General features: G+C 46.9%; 1 protein-coding gene across 2 annotated transcripts in view; it reads right to left on the minus strand.

The window, feature by feature from the left end:
- Nucleotides 1-4,697: 4,697 nt before the first annotated feature.
- Nucleotides 4,698-18,508, minus strand: part of GALNT17 (polypeptide N-acetylgalactosaminyltransferase 17) — a 432,211-nt gene continuing 418,400 nt past the window's right edge. For both annotated transcript variants that reach the window (XM_025425743.3, XM_049111043.1), the window contains 2 exons: nucleotides 7,022-7,189; nucleotides 4,698-6,280 (listed from right to left, as the gene is read on the minus strand). In XM_025425743.3, coding sequence (XP_025281528.1) covers nucleotides 6,152-6,280; nucleotides 7,022-7,189 — 297 coding nt within the window. In that variant the 3' untranslated portion in view covers nucleotides 4,698-6,151. The remainder of the gene's footprint in view (nucleotides 6,281-7,021; nucleotides 7,190-18,508) is intronic.

An 18,508-nucleotide genomic window follows, 5' to 3' on the forward strand; every position in this document is an offset into this window, starting at 1 on the left:
GTTGCAAGATGTCCATAGAATTTTCAGAAGTTGTGTCTTCATTTTGGTAATTACCTAAAAATTAATATAAGTGTATCCTGGATTAGCTGGGTGATCACGTGAGCACCCACTGTGAATTTGGAACAGGGCTTTGAGTTGGTGTCATAACCTCACTGGCATTAAATAGTTCTATGGTAATTGTCTCAGGTGAAAAAGAAAAGAGGAATGGAGATTTTAATATAAATGTGTTTGCCCTTCAGGTAAGCTGGGGGAATATAGATTCCTGGAAAGCAGGGTTTGTTTGTCTTCTTTTTTAAAAAAGATTTTATTTATTTATTCATGAGAGACACAGACAGAGAGGCAGAGACACAGGCAGAGGGAGAAGCAGGCTCCTCATGAGGAGCCCTATGCGGGACTCGATCCTGGGACCCCGGGATCACAACCTGAGCCGAAGGCAGACCCTCAACCACAGAGCCACCCAAGTGCCCCTGGAAAGCAGAGTTTCTATATGCTTTGTTCACTGCTCTATCCTTAGCTACATCCCGGGTGAGCTGGGGGGAATGAATGTTCTGTGTTGAATAAATGAACGGCGAATAAATATTTCAAAAACAGCTGGCATGCAGAACAGAGGTGGAAGATTCAAGTTACCACAGAAGGACCTCTGCTAGGGCAGTTACTGCCAACACCACATTCAAAGTAGCAGCGACTTTTAAGTGTAAGCAAGCGAGGCCACCACCAGGTTGAATGAATGTTAACTTAAGTTTTATTGACTTTGTAGATTTGTTTGTATCGACTTGTAAATTTATTTTTATTTTATAGCAGTAAAGGGTCTATGAGCAAAAGCCATTTTATGTTCATACATATTTGAGAAACACTACAATAGAAGATAAATGAGGTCAACCCTGAGGGGCCGTGAGAATTGTTTTTTTCTCAGAAGGATTCCGTCTATTAATTTTCTTAAGAAATAGTCGATAAACAATTTTCCCACAATATGTGACCAATCCTGTGGCAAGTGGGACACAGCTTCTCTAGCCAAGAAAGTTAACCACCTCACCAGGTGGCAGAAGCGAACTCTGTCCACTGACGAAACTGCTGTCAAAGGGTGTCTTGCTCTCTGTTAAAACCAGTGGCGTTAAAATGTCAAGGTAGGGCATTGACTTTAAGGCACATTTTGGATTTTAATGGCCAGTTAATCTTATTTTTTGAGCTCCAGAGAGTGGGCAGTGGGATGAGGTTACTGAGGTTTGATCTTTGTGTGGCTCGCCAGCAGAGTTTCCTGCCCTGGGACAAGCTGTCTGTAGAGTGTATGAAGTAGACACCAGGTGATTAAGGTAGGTGGGCAGCCAATGAAAGAGTGAATGATATGACATTTTGACCCTGTATTAGGTATTAGTATTAGGAAGCCTCTGTTTATTAAGGATGATGGTAATAACTGGCCAGGTCTGACAGTCTCAGGGTCCTGCCACCATCAACACCAATGATCACTGTCTGGCTTTCTTCACTCCTCAGCTTGGCTCTTTGTGCTCAGGCAGTGTTGGGAGCCCACACCAACAGACAGCAGATAAAATGAGGCTGGGAGCCGCACTTGCAAGAGCTAACAGCTGGAGCCTCTTTGAGGCAAGAACACCGAAATCTGTAATTACACCAAGATTCCCATTTATGTTGATAGCTCTGTGCTGAGTAGGCCCCATTTGAGGGCTGCCCAGGCTCCAAGGGTAGGGAAACCATATATATTGTATCTATGTTCTTCTTTCAAATAGAAGCTTTAAAGGCTAAAGACCAAAATGCTCATCATGCACGTGCTCAGTGAGTGTTAGCTCCTTCTTCCTTCCTTCCCTGTCTCCCAAGAAGTGGGAGAAAAATAAACCAAAGGATAAGTATTCAAATATGATTGTTGAATGGAACAACAAGGGCCTCTGGAGTTTGGGGCCCAGAATGGATCGCCACATACAGGTTTAGGGAAGTTACCTGATAAGTGAGAAAGCAGAGTGGCCAAGAGACTCAGATTTCATAATTTGGGCGAGAAGAAGGGCAACTGATTGGCTGCTGACGACCTGCCAGCCCAACTGCTGATTTGGAGCTAGGGGAGGTTGGTTGCCTTTTAGCACCAGCACTATTGATAATAGCCACGCTATGGAAGCAGCTAAGTGTTCGTCCACAGGTGAATGTCTAAAGGAAATGTGGTACGTATATACGATGGACTATTACTAAGCCGTCAAAAAGATGGAGTCTTGTCAGTTGCAATGACCTGTATGGAGCTCAAGAGTATGACGCTGAGCGAAGTTGGTCAGAGGAAGACAAATACCATATGATTTTAGTCATATGTGGAATTTTAGAAACAAATGAGCAAAGACAGAAAAAAGAAAGACAGGCAAACCACAAAACAGACTCTTAACTATGGAGAAGAAACAGATGGTTACCGGAGAGGAGGGGAGGGGACTGGGGAAACAGGTGATGGGGATTAAGGAGCGCATCTGTCATGATGAGCACCCGGTGATGTATGGGAGTGTTGAATCACTACAGTGTACACCTGGCATGAATATAACCCTATTTGTTAACTACACTGGAATTAAAATTAAAACTTAATAAAAAACAAATAAAAACACGAGGACATGCTGGCAATGAGCAGGACCTGGAACCCAAGGCCACGTACCTGGGCATCCTGGTTTCCTGCTGGGGCTCCAGGGCCCTCCCAACGCCATTCCCTCAGAGTGGGGTGCGTCATGGGGGAGGTGGCCGGGCTGTCACTCAGCCTTCAGCCCTTTGGGAAACTGGGGTACTATTCAAGAATTGGAGGAAACTATGTCATATGGAGAGTAATGGCTTCAGAGAACCAAGCCAAAGGGCCTAGAGTGGGTTAAGATGGTGGCTTCCGGCCCAAATTGTGCTTTCCCAGTTTCCCTATTTCTCCTTCTCTGGCCACCTGAACAAGTATAAGGAATGCATGTGAGAAAGAACACATACAGAATCAGACATCGGCAGTGAGGCTTGGACATGTGTCAGGAGTACCATCTGTGATGTTTTCTGCCATAGAAATAGAGAAGGGAATGAGAGAAAAGAAATTGCCGGCAGACAGGGGATTGGGGGTGCAGGCGAGGGGCTGAGCAGACAGAGGGTGCTGAGCTGAGCTTGGGCAGCCTCTCTGCAGGGTCCCCCCTGCAAGGGCTGGGAGTGATATCCCCAGTGACAGATGATGCCAACTCGAAGGACTGTGCGATGTCCCCAGAGCCCGTGCCTGGTGCTCTCTCCACCGTGCAGAGACTCGGGGCCCCAAGAGCTTCCAAATTCCTCCAAGGAGTGAGATGCAAGGCTCCCCAGGGCCCTGCTTCTCTTTTCTCTTTTCTCCCTTTAACTTTGTTCATTCCTCTTCTCTGCCTTGGCCTCTGGCCCGCCACCCCCACCGCCTTCAGGCCCACGGGGACTCTGTGGGACAAAGAGGGTACTGTCCTGGGATGCTGGCCTCACGCGCTGGCGGCTTTCTCTAGGTGCCCGAGCGTTTGGGAGGTAGCCCAGGTGAGTGCTGACAGCAGGTGCCTCTATGAACACAGAGAGCCTCCCATGGTTCTGAACCAACACCACTAGCCTCCTCCCCGCCCCAAACTCGCCAACACGCATCAACAAGCAGACCCGGGCTTCCTATCCTGCTGCACGGGACTCCGAAGAAGAGTATTTCCAGGATACTTGCTGCTCTTCCTATTTTAGAGGTGCAGCTTGGAGTACAAAGGAGCCCCAGATGCAGTGAGCGTGCTGGAGCGCTAGAGGGTGTGGGCTCCCGCTGCATTAGAGAACTGAGCAGGCCTTGCTGCTTACTCTGGTTTGAGGCCATCTGATCCATTTCCTGTAGAATGAAGGATCCCACCAGGGGCCCACTAAGTACCTCACCAGGATTTGGGAACAAAACCTCACCAAATGGTAAAACAGGATGATGGCCTCTTTATATTTTTACTTCAAGACCCACACAGAGGCAGAATGTGCAGTCAGGGCAGGACTCCTCCCCAAGGCATCGCATTGTGCTATTACATCAACGTCTCCCTTGAACCCCTGGGAACCTGCAGACCTTAAGCCTTTTTACCTCAAGGTTGCCGCAAGGCTCTGATACTAACGTCTGACAAGCTCCTTCTTACCAAACAGCAGCATTTTCCATCAGCATGCTCACGGGCCCAGGTTCTCATAGAACCCAAAAGAAAAGCGGAAACGTCCATTGAGACACATGTCTGCTTGTTGTGTGGCATCAAACAAGATGACCTTCTTGGCCTCCTCAAAGGGAAGAGGGACTGTCATAGCTGAGGGGATCCCTGACCATACCCACGACTGTGACAGGTCTGGCATCCGTAAGGAATTCGCATTCCCGTGAGAAAAAGGGCCAGGCTCCGGGATGTTGAGAGGTGGCGGTGGCAGCGTGGCACCAGAAGTGGGCACAGCGGGGGGGCGTCGCCAGCTCACCTCGACCCTCTTCGTCTTTGCAGCTTCCTGCACCAGCCTGACCCTCGTAAGCTGGGGTCCACCAGGGGGTTAGTGAGTGAGTGCCAAATGTCAGATTCTGTCCTGCTTTGGGGGGAAGTTGAGTCCGAGTGCAGGTGGGCTTTGTCTCCGCCTCTGCTCTGAGGGCTTCTGCTCACAGTAAGACCAAACCCTCAAACCAAGGGAGCCCTCTGCCGTGTTCCAGAACTCCCCCCAGGCCCCGGGTTCTGGAGGAACTGAGAAGCAAACAAGGCTGCTTTGGGAAGTGCTCACATGTATTTATTTCACAAGGGAGGATGGGGCGGGGAGGGGGTGGTGATCACCAATAAGATGCCACCAAATGAGACACTGTGAACCCCAAACTGGGCAACTACAGGATTTGGTTCTGGGCGGGACTTGGCTGTTGGGGATAGCACGAGGGACCGAGAGGGAGCTGGAAGAGGGACAGCCTTCCATCTGGGGCTCCCCATGGAGCAAGGCTGGGCCACTGTGCTCCTGGCCAGAGATGCATGGCCCACCCCTCCCAAGCTTCCAGCAGCCTTGTCCTGATCCAGGTGAACAATGAAGCGACAAGCCCAAGGCCACACTTTTACATCTGCCCTATTGCACACTCATACGCACACACCCAGACACACATATGCACGCGCACACACGCTGTCACGCACGCCACACAGGCTCACATATGCATAGGCATGCACACGCGTTCATATATTAACTCTGATTTATAAGTGCACCCTAACCAGAGGGCAATCGAAAAAAATTATTACTCTTCAGAGAGGAATCGACTGCCTTCTCCTCTGTCAGCCAGCAGAGCACGGGGTGAAATGAGATGAACACAGAGCATCCTCCAGGGTCCCAGGCCCCCCTGGTGTGCTGGCTTCAGTTGGAGGTGCCTGTGGCAGCCTCCGTGAGTCAGGGCTCCCGGGGCCCCGGGTGGGCACAGCTGTGCCAGCCTGGCTCCAGCCCGGGGTGGGGGCTCACAGACATGACCTCCCTATGTGCTCAGCCTCTTCCTGTCTCTGGCTCCCCGAGGACACAGACAGAGCAGCTGGCCCAGGAACATAGGAGCCGAGGGCCCCAGTGACCATGGAAGCATTAATTCCTTCTAGGCCATCTTAGGGAGGAGGATCCAGAAAAGTCCAGGGCTGTATGTCTGATGGAAAGGTTTGGGATGGAGGCTGCCTTGTAAATGGGCATCTGGGCAGAAACAACCTTGAGGGAAACAGAGTCTCAGGGCCTCAGGGTGTCCTCCAAGGAGGGGGGAGATGGGATGCACCTGAGCACCACCCCCCACCCTGCTTTGTTGAGGGCTGGGGTGGCATTCAGAAGCTGCTGCTGCTCCAAGAGATGAGAAAGAAGAGGGGCCCCTGCCAGTCCCAGTCCTGAGAGTGGCTGGGAAGAGGACAAGGAGGATGTGGGGGTTTCACTCCATGGTATGTGGTCCACATTCATACTGCAGAAGACACAGCTCCTGGGTTTCCAGAGAAGGGGGATGGGCTTTTCCAGGGAGCATGGGCCTCATGGCAGCTGAATGCCAAAGGCGGACACCGAGTCTCCAGCTGGGGCCCTGTGCTGCCCTGGAGAAGCCCCGGGAGGCCCGAGGAGCACCTGCTGTCTTCCTGTAGTCATCTCTCTACCAGCATGGCTGGCCCAGAAGACAGGCGGTCCCGGTCCTGGGGGCCAGGCTCCGGGGGCTCCCCACTCCTTCCGGCTACTTGATGGAGTTCTTAATTGTCCACCTCTGTCCCGTGCAGCTGCGGAGGATGAGGTCGATGCCAGCCAGGCCCCGGTTCTCCACTTCCAGACAGCGGCCTGTGCCTTTATTCATGATGGCTCCATTCTGAGTAAAAGGAGGAGAGAGAGACAGAGACAGAGACACAGAAAGATGGACAGAGACAGGTGGAGACAGAGATATAAGAGAATAAGAGATAAAAAGAGGCAGAGACAGAGAGAAAAGAGAGTAAGAGAAAGAAACAGAGAGAGACAGAAAGGCAGAGAGAGATGTGGACGGAGAGAGAAAGAGACAGAGAGGAGGTTTAACCGGTGTAGGGCCTGGCATATGGCCTCTCCTGGGGAACAGTCCCACCAAAATTCTATGCACCTGTGGAGGGATCATCGGAGCCTCCTCCAGAAACCCTGAAGTCAGAAAAGGTATCAGCTTCACCAGTCCGAATGGCTGAACCAGCTGACAAGCACTGGTGAGGGATGGTATCAGAATGGAGACCTTCCAGGGAGATCTTCAGGAGAGGGAGTCCCTGCTGCAGCCCTACCGACGGTAGGTACTTGACAGATTTTAGGGAAATCACCCTATACTCCCCTTCTGAGATCTATGAGAGCCTAGCCTGCCTGGTGCTCCTGGGGGGATCTGGAAGGCTGTCTCACATGGAAGTCCCCCCACCACTCCCACTCGCTGATTCCCTCTGTTGTGCCTTGGGTTCATGAGGCTGGTCCAGGGCTGGAGACCTCTGGCGTGCTTTGTTGGGTACTGTTCCTTGGGGTGGGGGGCAGGGGTCAGATTTCCCTGTGGCCTCTAGCACCCTCACCTGCTCTGGGGTGCCGGCCCTTTCCATGGGCTGCTCACCTGTATGAAATTCCAGCGCTTGTACAGGCTGCTCTTGACTTTGTCACAGTCTAGGAGCTGGGGTAGCCGACTCTTGGAGTTGTCCACCAGACAGCGGGTGTCAGGGAGGAGCGTGGTGGTCCCCAGGGCTCCCAAATGCAGGAAGCCCTCCTTGGTGTAGCGGGCAAGCTGGGGAGAGAGCAGAGAAGAGGCTGGAGGAGGGGACTCAGGAGTGCAGAGCTCACCCATGCCTCCAGCACGGCTGCACACTCGCTACCACACACTGCATTCTCGGGGAGCCCTGCTCAGGGAGCCCCCTGGCTTGCTAAGTCCGGACACGGCTTCCCCAAGCTAAGTCCCGATATGGCTTCCCCAGAGCCAGTCTGATTTTTTTTTCTAAGCTTGTCCTCAGTCATGTTTCTGGATTTGGGCCTTCTGTTCAGCAACACGGGGGAGCAAAGATAAGTAAAAGAGCAGGACATCTGGTTTCTAAAGCTTGGCTCTGCTCCCAGCTGGCTGGGTCACCCTGAATACAGTCACTTAGCCTCTCTGAGTCTGCATTTTCACCTCATTTGCAAATTGGGATTAATTAATTCCACCCTGCTGTAAGGTACCCAAAGAGGCAGTTCACTGAAGGAGAAAAAGACATATTAAAAAGCATTCAACTGTATAGGTATTAAAATAAATAAACTAAAACAGCAATGTGATATACCACATTGAAAAAAAAAAGTATTCCCATTTTGTCAAGGTTAGCATAAAATGGGCTGCGATCATTTCAAAAAGGGGATTTCAAAACATATACTTGGTGCTTTTAAAATGTTTTTCTCTTTTGATCCAATAAATCCACTTTTAGAAATCTATCCCAAGGTAACAGTCAAAATTGTGAACACACGTTAATGTATAGGTTATTTGTTGCTACATTATTTATAATGATGAAAAAGAAGAAGTGTCCTAAATGCAACAGAATCCTGGCACTTGCTTCCACTCCGTGCACACCAACAATGCTGGGAGATTGTGGTAGATTTCAAAAACAGCCGCCTGGGTGGCTCAGTTGGCTAAGAGGCTGACTCTTCATTTTGGCTTGGGTCATGATCTCAGGGTCGTGGGATCGAGCCCCATGTCAGGCTCCACGTTCAGCATGGAGAATGCTTGAGATTCTCTCTCCCCCTCTCTCTTTGCCTCTCCTCCCACTTGTGCTCGCTTTCTCTCTCTCTCTCTCTCAAATAAATAAAATCTTTTTTTTTTTTTTTAAAAGACACACATCCTTCACTTGTCCTTCTATATACCCCGGGCAATATGGCTTCTGCAGCAATGTCCTCTGAAGTGAATGAAGCCTGTTTCTCCATCCCTTGAATATCAGGGACTTACTTTGACCAACAGAATATAATGGAAACAAGGATGTGCCAGTTCCTGGACTCGAACTTTAGCCTTGCATGCTTCCACCCTCTTGCTCTTGGGAGTCCTGCTGGCACCATGGCAGTAAGCTCTGGGTGGCCTGCCAGAGGATGAGAGACAGGTGGCCCAACCAACAGCTAGCCAACCACCAGACAAGTAGATGAGGTCATCCTAGATTAGGCAGCTCTCAGCTGACTCTGCTGGCTACCAAGAGATGTATGAATGAGTACAGCTGAAATTAACTGAGCCTCGTCTGGATCACAGAACCATCTGGTTGACCTATAGCCTCATGAGCAATAATAAATGCATATTGCTTTATGCTACTAAGTTTCAGGGGTAGCTGTTATGCAGCAAAAGCTAACTGATACGGAGATGGAGCTGCCTACCAACCCTTCCTGCAGCAGGGACTCCCTCTCTTGCCTGTCTGTGTTGTTTAAAATTCCACATTCCAACTTTTAAGCTAGTGCATTCATCTGTCTTTCACACTCTTTTAGGGGCAGGGACTGTGTCTAATTAATTTTATTCCTTGCAAGGAGAAAAATCACAGGCCAAGTGCTCAAAAACATGTTTGTGGATGAACACATTATAAATGTGGTGAACTGTATCATTTAAAAGATGTAGCCCCATCCATTCATTTCAACTCCACAAGCATGTTTGAAGAGTTCTCTGTGTGACCAGCGTGGGAACCGGTCTCTGGGAATATAAGGACGGGGATGGTTCCCACTGATAATTCCAGCACAGCCTGGTGAAGGCAATGAGACAAGAAAGTACATCTCTCATTTTTGCTCTCACATCCTAGGAGGTGGCGGGGGTAGGAGTGAAGATTATTAATATACAGCTGGTGCTGAATAAATTAAAAAATAAAATTACCAGCCCGCATGTGTTAAAGGCATACTCTCCATCATTTCTAAACATTGTGAGGAGAATAAAGGATGTAGGGGCACATGGGTGGCTGAGTAGTTGACTGCCTGCCTTTGGCTCGGGTCATGACCCCGGGGTCCTGGGATCGAGTCCCTGTGGGGAGCCTGCTTCTCTCTCTGCTTGTGTCTCTGCCTCTCTCTGTGTGCCTCTCATGAATAAATAAATAAAATCTTTGAAAAAAAAATAAAGAATGTAATTTTTACAACTTGATGAAGTAAGTTTCTATTACTCTCTCCATTTTAAAGAAACTGAGGTATGAAGACATCTGGTCCCCTGGCTGGGTCTTGGCCTCTCCTTTTGGGACCCTAGAGGGTCAACGGTTGGCTGCCCTGGCCCAACGACTAAGCAGTAGAGGGGCCACCTCAGGGTCCTGGTCTTCTGAGAGCATGGGCATTTCTGGCCAGGAATGAAGCCAGAAGGTAGCCCTGCTCAGTCAGTACCTCTTCTCCAGGGGGGAATTTTCTGCAGGGGTCCTGACTATTGATGAAAACCATTCCAAAACCCTCTGCTTCCATCCCCAAAGGGGAGCCCACCTGGTCCCCTCTGAAACAAGTGACAGGGAGTTTATTAAGTGCCCTTGAGAGAGATGTGGTTAACATGTGCTTTAAATCCAAATTAGTTCCAAATCAGAGTGATTGTTAGAGGCAAAATGATAAGAAAATCAAAAGCCCTCCTCTCCCCTCCTAAACAATGTTTCTCTGAATATACTCAAATTCACCAAATGCAAAGTGATGAATGACAGCAAGCTGCCTTTATGTTCAGGGGAAAGATATACACAGCTGCTTATTGAAATTATGAATCAATCTATTATCCAGCAGGCAAATGAACAGCGCTAAGAACATTAATTAACTGAGCATATCTGTGACCCAGATGTTTAAAGAGTGAAGCTAAATGCCACCAGGAGTTAGAGGCTCTCTCTTCTGAGGTCTGTGAGCAAAGGATGAGACCTCAGCTACCAGGACCTGCAAAGCCAAGCAGCAGCCCCAAACCGGGCAGGCATTGGGGTGGGCAAGGAGGGTGAAGAGGGGCCCTGCAGGATTTCTATTCTGGGGGAAGGTGGTTTCTCAAGCCAAAAACACATGCATAGGTTCTGCCGGCCTGGCCAAGGGAACAGGGTCAGGGGAAGGGTGCTGTGGTCTGAAAGGATCACGGGGCTCAAGTTACCTTAACAGATCTCACGCTGCTTCTCCCCCACAAGGCAGGAGGGTGGTGTGTGCTTGGACCTCATGCCAACCACATCCCCCTTCTCATGCCAGGCCTGGATAGCGAATCTTTGTGATGTCTTTGGACCACCGTCTAGTCCACCTCCCCAGCTCTCCATCCTGGGTGTTCCTTCCTTAAGAACTTCTGCTCCCTGTTCTCTGCATGTACATCAGGCTTTCCTGCCCCCCAAGGCTTTGCTCCAGTTGTTTCCCTGCCTAGAAACACTATTTATTGGCCCTCTTCTAGAACATTCTGGCTTCAACTTTCTGAGACCTCAGTGCAATTCTCTCCATTCCACTGTCTTCTGTAACTCTTCCACACCCCCACACCTCAAGTCTTTGGAGCAACATGATGATCCATGTTCTCTGGTGTCTCCCTCCGAGGTGGCGTGGGAGGATCTCATTTCCTCTTGACCGCTCCGAGCATCCACTGACTAAGTGATGGATATCTCGGTTTTTCCATTTTTTGACTATTATGAATTATGCCGCTATGAAAATCCAAGTATAAGTTTTTGTGTGACATATGTTTTCAATTCTCTTAACTATCTATCTAGAAGTAGAATTGCTAATTGTTGGGTCATATGGTAAATCTGTACTTAACCTTTAGAGGAGTTGCCAAACTGTTTCAAAGCAGCTGCCCCAGTTCACATGCCCACCAGCAATGAGCCAGGGTTCGAATTCGTCTACATCCTGGCAAACTCTTGTTATTGTTGTTTTCTTTTCTTCTTCCCTTCTTAGAAAAATTTTGGTCATTGACTAGGTGTCAAGTGGTATCTCATGTGGTTTTGATTTGCATTTCCTTAATAGCTAATGATGTTGAGGATCTTTTTGTGTGTTTATTGGCCACTTGTAGATCTTCGGAGAAATGTCAATACAGATCTTTTGCACATTTTCAGTTGGGCAAATTGTCTTTTTATTGTTGAGTTATAAGCGTTCTGTATATATTCTGGATGCTGGACCTTTTTCAGATATATATATGAATGGAGATATTTCCATTCTGTGGGTTGTTCTTTCACTTTCTTTTTTGTTTTATTTTATTTATTGTTTTTTCATTTTCTTGAGAGTATCCTTTGAAGCACAAAAGTTTTTGGTTTTGATGAAGTTTAACTTATCAATTTTTTCTTTAATTACTTACGCTTTCGATGTCATGTCTAAGAAACCACTGCCAAATCCAAGGTAATGAAGATGTACCCCTATGTCTTCTAAGGATTTTGTAGCTTGAGCGCTTACATTTAGATCTTTGATCCATTTGGAGTTAATTTTTATATGATGTAAGGTATGGGTCTGAATTCCTTCTTTTTCACATGGATATTTGTCATCCCAAGATTGTTTGTTGAAAAGACTTTTTCCCTTTTGAACTGAACTGTCTTGTCATCTTTGTTAAAAGTTAATTGACTATAAATGTGGGATTTATTTCCAGACTCTCAATGTGCCTATCCTTCTGACAGCACCACAATGTCTTGATTAGTACAGCTTTGTAGTAGGTTTAAGAATTGGAAGTACGACTCTTCTAACTTTGTTCTTTTATAATTTGTTCTGGCTACTCTGGGCCTCTTGCTTTTTCATATGAATTTTAGGATTATCTTTTCCATTTCTTCAAAGAAGACAGCTGAATTTTGATAGGTACTGCACTGAATCTGTAGGTCAGCTCAGGGAGTACTGCCCTAAGAACAGTAAGTCTTCTGATCAAGGAACACAGGATGCATTTTTTTTTATTTAGGTCTTTCGCTTCTTTCAACAGTGTTTTATAGTTGTCAGTGTATAAGTCTTTTAGTGTATACTTCTTCAGTGAAATTTATTCCAAAGTATTTTATCCTTTTTGATTCTACCATAAATGGTATTCATTTCTTAATTTCCTTGTCAGAATGTGCATCGGTAATGCAAGCAGGGTCTTTAAGACATTTCTGTGAACCATGGGCAACCAGCCTGGTACCTCATGGTCACTCAGAACTGCAGGGTCTGTAAATCCCGTTGGTTCCTGCTTCCACAGGGTCAGGGCTGGGTACTGACTGCCCACACCCACTGCAGACCCATTTTCAATAGTGTCGGGACCTCACCCCAAGTCTCTCATCTTTTCATTCACCTCCTGTGACTCTGCCAGCCAACACCCTTCCCACTCCCAGCAGGATCTGGATTAACCTATGCCCTTCACTGTGATCCCTAGCTTGGTGTCCTGGGCCCTCACTGCCCTAGGGAATCTTGCCTCCCACGTTGTTGAGAAGTTTATCTTCCCTACCCCTCAAAACCTGTCATCCTTCACGTTTGTTCACTTCTTTCAGCTCTGTCTCATCCTCACTCCATAGGTACCTTAAGTCATTATTTCTCCCTTCTCCTTCATTTCTTCCTAGCTTACAAACATAACCAGATCTTCATGTCCAGAAATCAGCCACAGCTCTCATTACCTCATTTTGTCCTTGATTTTCCACTCTTTCTTTCCTTAGTGCTTTGCAGTTTGGCTTCTACCACCACTCCTCTTTGACTTTGCTGTCTTGAAGGTCACCAATATCCATTAATTATCAACTTCAATTGTTTTTTCTTAGTCTTTATACGGGGCATTGACTGTGGGCCAGATGCTCTTCAGGGTGCAGGTGAAACCACCCTTTCTCTCTACACCCACTCTCCTGGAGAGCTTGCCATTCTGGGGACTTTCAGAAGCATCTCTATGCTAACTTGGCTAATTGTGCCAAGTTTCTATCGCCACACCAAACTTTCTCCTCAATTCCAGATTTGTATATCCAACTCACTACTGGACGTACTACTTGGAGGTCTAATAAGCATTTCAGATTTACATGATAAAAACTGAATTCTACCTTCTCTGTGTACACCTTATCCTCCTCACTACACTCATCCAACATGGGCTCTATCTTGGTAAGGACAATTCTATCCTTTCAGTTGCTTATGCCAAACACTGGCTTTATCCTTTACTTGCCTCTTCCTCTGACCTACCATATTCAACCCATTAGCAAACTACATTCAGATTTCACCTGCAGTGCTCTCTCCTTGTCCCAAAGAGACAGCACTGTGTTCAGCCTTCTCTGTTTTCTTTTTCTCCTTTATTTGCCTTAGTCTGGATTGGTTCCGTTTGATTTGTTTTTTGGAATGTTAACATATTTCATTGTTTTTCTGTACAGATTTAGAAATTCTGTTTCATTTCTATTATTTTACTGTTCACTCTTGAAATTTAACAATTAACAACTTAGCAGATTACTCAATATTCTAGTGTCTACTTCATTCAATAAAATTCAAGGACATTAGGATCTGATCACCTCCTTTTCACTGTTAAGCCGTTGGTTATATTTTCCCACCCCACATTAGACATTATTCTTCTTATGTAAGAAACATTTTTTGAGTTTACTTATATGTTTATACATTTCTTTGTTTATAATTCAGTCTTTACTCAAGACATTCTTCTTGAAGTATATTCTGTAGGAGATCCTTTGGTGGTTATGTATTATGGTAAACTCTCCCAGGTTCTGTCTATCTGAAAATGTCCTGGGGTGATTTGTTATGCAGCAAAAGCTAATGGATATTACTGCTTCTTGTGTATCTAGAAAGGGTTTAAAATGGCATTTGTTGTGGTTGATCTAGATCTAGTTGTGCAACAGGAGGAAGACCCTTCAAAGTATCTAATCTGCTCTATGGTTGGAAGCTATGTCCTCACCTTCTCTCCAAATGCTCACTCACAAAATTATGGCCAAGTCACTGTCTGTGGAATTTGTCACCTCAGTACAATGTTGCCTAGGCAATCCGGCTAACAGCAGGAGAAGCATGAGTCCACATATTATGTGCTCCACTGAAGAACCAATGGGTGAAGCTCCCTCCTCTGAGCTGCAACTTTTTGACTCTCACTTCTCCAGTTATGGCTAATAGACAACCAGTTCCCTACTAGACACTCATACATACTCCTGATCTCTTCCCAGGCTCTAGGTCTGCAAACTTGGGTCATCTTCCCCCACTTTTCTCCCCCATCCACAAAGCTACAAGGTCTTCCAAGTCCTGCTTCCATACGCCTCTCTCATGTATTTCCTCCTTGTCTCCCAGGTGAACTGCTGCAGGAGCTTTGTAATTGGCTCTCCTACCTCCAGGCCTTCCCAGTTCCCACCTTCCCTTCCCAATCCTGTGGGTTCAGATCATATCATTCCCTGCTTCAAACTTCAATTGCTCCAATACGCCCTGATTTAAGAATAAATTTTTTTTTGTACCATGATCTTCTACTCTAGGTCCCCAGTTTACCTTTTCCGTCTTAACTTTTGCTTTCTGACAGATGACTTGAGGTCTCTCAAAAACAGCAGTCTTCCCTGTGAAGAATATATCCCCACCCTACCCCTATCTCCCCTGATTACACAAAGACCCCAACCAGATGTGATCTTTTTCAACTTACATGTGTATTCTGTGACTTTCCTTGCTATAGGTTATTGCTGTTGTTTTAAAACAGTAGCATCCTACTCATTTTTATATAGCATAAAGAGTAAGAAAGTATCTTGCAAAAAGCAAGTACTCTATAAATGCCTTTTGAATTGAATGGGATTATTCTAGGTTTGGCTGCTGGGCCCAAGAGGAGAAATGAATGTCATTATCCACAACCCTAATGCATTAGGAAAACAAAACAAAACAAAACAAAACAAAAAAAACAACAACCTCTGAGCTCAAATACAATTAATTCTCATTTAGCAGAAAAGAAGAATTTTCTATTTGAGATGATCTAAGAAGCACACACAACTATTAACCCACATTTGACAGCCTTGAGGGAAAACTAAAACATGCAGGTTATAGCCAAATAAACAAAACTCAGCCAAATGATTGTGGAATGAATCTGGAACACAGAAAAATCCATCAAATTGTCAATAAAAACATAGTTTGCAATTGCTTTCATATTAAGTGTCTTTCTCATCACTTCAGAATCAGGCTTGGTCAGTGTAAAAGCCACTGCTAAATGAAAAAAGTGCATTTTACCGAGCTTCTACTCAGGACCCAGAGAGATGGGGTTCCATTGATTTGAATCTGCTTTGGGGTGAATCTATTTGTTTGCTGCTTGGCTGAAGGAGTGGTTTCTAGTGACAAACAAATAGACTTTGTCTATTGTGCCCATGTCACTGTCCAGGGCATGCCTGGATCCCAAATTGAATACAGAGAAAAAAATGTTTCCAGTTGTATCTCAAAGGGGACACATAGTGCCCTTTTTCCATAAAAGGGGCTGCCTGGGGCCAGGGGAATCTTCCGGGGAAACAGAAATGTGTATTTTGATTGGGGAGGGAGATCTGTAGGCATGTACTCTGTCAAAACTTATCATATTGTACACTTAAATAGATGTCATTTGTTGTACTGGCCTTATACTTTAATAAAGTTGATTTAAAAATGTATCTCCACTGCCAGTGGAGGTGGAGGGATGGCAGGGTCTGGCCCACATAACTTTGTGGAAAGGGCTTGGAGGCCTCTTGGAGAGGGGCCCTTGGAGTGTGGGCAGCACCAGGATGAGGGTCAGAAGAGCCAAGTGGGAGAGAGTGGTGAGCAGGATAGCCTCCTTCCAATTCCTGGGGGTCAGGAGCAAATTCCTAGGTATGCCTCCAAAGCTCATCCTGACTGCCGAGAGGAGCGAAGCTTCTATTTTTTAATAAATAGATACATTTCTTTCTCATCTCCACATGTAAAATAGGAAGGTAGGATTCTATCGGGTATAGCATGGAAATGCTGGCAAATATTTGGCTCCCTTTTTAGCTAGATCTTAATTAAATCTGTCTCACCTCATTTTTGCCAGTTGAAACAGTGTTCCTGGCTTTGTGCTGTGTCATCGGAGAGGCAGTCTATGATACGATTAAAGACTTGGACTCTGGAGCCTGTTTAAGAAATGCAAGCCCTGCCACTTAATGGTTTTATGACCCTGGGCCAGTTGCTTAAGCCTTATGGGACTCTATTTCCTCATTTTCAAACTGGGGATAATTTTACAATTTACTTCATAGGGTAGTTTTGGAATTCAATATATAAGTGAGAAGAGGACATGGCACATAGTAAGCCCTGTGTGTTTGTTATTCCTATTTTCCCTGACCTCATCCACCAGTTGAGAACTGGGCCTTGTTTCTAATTTACCATACTTCCTTTCTTCCCACCGGGGCTCCCCTGTGGCTGTATGTGGCCAGCAATCCCCGGCCGCAGCTCCTTCCCAGCACTCAGCCACTTCAGGCTTCCCGTTCTCTGCCAGAGCCATTTGTCCAAGGTCAAGCATACTTGAATACTGCCGGGCCCATTGGGTTCTCTTGGGCTGGGTCTGTGGGTAACTTTTATTGGACCCCTGATCCAGGGAAGGCTGGGTGGGCCCCTGCTACACTCCTGCCCTTTCCTCCCCCAACTTTAACTTCATTTCCCTGGTTTGGTCCAGACCTTATGTGCCCTTGCCTGGAGTGGGCCTGATTCCTGGGGGAATCGGACCTTGGATGGGACTCTTGGGACTCCACTTTGTGTCTCTGAGGCAGCCCTGCATTCCACTGATGCCCCCGAGTCCCAAGGTCTCGCGGCCTCTCATCTTGGACTCATTATCCTTCCTTCTCACTTCTGCAGCAGAGGAGAGAACTCTGCCTGTTGTCTGCTTCTGGTAAATCCAAGGCACACCACCGGCCAGAAGCCAGCCTTGATCAGCCTCAACCACTCAGGAGCTCAGAGTCTCAGAGGAGGAGTTAGATGTGAGCCTGGTGTTGGTGTTCGTGCGTAGTCACGCAGGCGCGAAGATCTTCTGAAATGGCCCCAACCTGTGAGTGTCAGTTCCAGGTTTCTAACATTACGGAAGAGCCATTCTACCCCAAGCCTTATTCTGGGTCTGTTCATTGATGTAATTTATCCAACGATAATGACCCTACTACAAAAGTCAGGGCACTTGCCCTTTGTACCTTCCACTAGAAAGACTAAATTTTCTTCTCTTGATTCTAGAAGCCAAAACTCCTGTTGGCACAGTGGTGGCACTTCCCTCCTCATTTTGTGCACCTCTCCAATTAGATTGGTTCCTGTCATGCTGCTCATCTCCACCCTCTCACCTGAGCACACAAGCATATCCTGAAGTTTGTGCCAGACTGTGTCCACCCTGGACTCAGCCCCTGGCCACAACGTGGGTCTGCTCAAAGCATCCAGTGCCTTCCCTGCCAGGGGCTAGTACTCCATTTGTGCACTCTCCTTTCGACATTAAACATTCGTAGATTGCCCCCTGTGCTACAGCCTCCTCAATCAGAGACAGCATTTCCCTGAGATTCCCTGGAAGAACTCTCTTCCCTAGAATTCAGGGCCTTCAGGGAAGCATGGGTGGCTCAGCGGTTTTGTGCTGCCTTCAGCCCAGGGCCTGATCCTGGAGACCTGGGATCGAGTCCCACGTCAGGCTCCCTGCATGGAGCCTGCTTCTCCCTCTGCCTGTGTCTCTGCCTCTCTGTGTCTCTCATGAATAAATAAATAAAAATTAAAAAAAAAAAAAGAATTTAGGGCCTTCAGCATTGCAAGCTGTGCTAGGGATTATGATTCTCAGGAGGGTAAACCCTGGCTGGCAGGTCAGTCGATTTCTGTTTGTGATGGATTCACAGATTTCCCGCAGAAAAAAAGAAACAACGTCTAAGTTTCTGCTCCTATATACCATAATTTGACCGGGGGAAAATTTGGTGTTGGTACAGTCATGCTCAAATGAAGACGGTAGGAAGTCTACTTCCTGAGCATTAATCCTCAGTGATTTTTAGAATTTCCACTAGTATTTTAGAAATGTAAGTAGCTCCTTTCTGTTTAGTCTTCATTCCCTTTCATTCTGCCCTAAGTGTACTTCCAGCTCAGACCCCTCGGTGCCTCCTGACCTGGTCTCACCTTCCCTCAATCCGGAGAGTTCTCTTGACCAGGTCTGCATGTCCTCACCTCCCTTTCTCCCCTGCATCCACTCCCATCTGGCTTCCTCTCCGTGCCCCATAGAGAATCCTTTTGCCTACGTTTGTTATTGTATCTAACCTGCAGTGTAGGCTAGCTTGCTGGA

The sequence above is a fragment of the Canis lupus genome, chromosome 6 (genome assembly GCF_003254725.2).
Source record: "Canis lupus dingo isolate Sandy chromosome 6, ASM325472v2, whole genome shotgun sequence".
Lineage (NCBI taxonomy): Eukaryota > Metazoa > Chordata > Mammalia > Carnivora > Canidae > Canis > Canis lupus.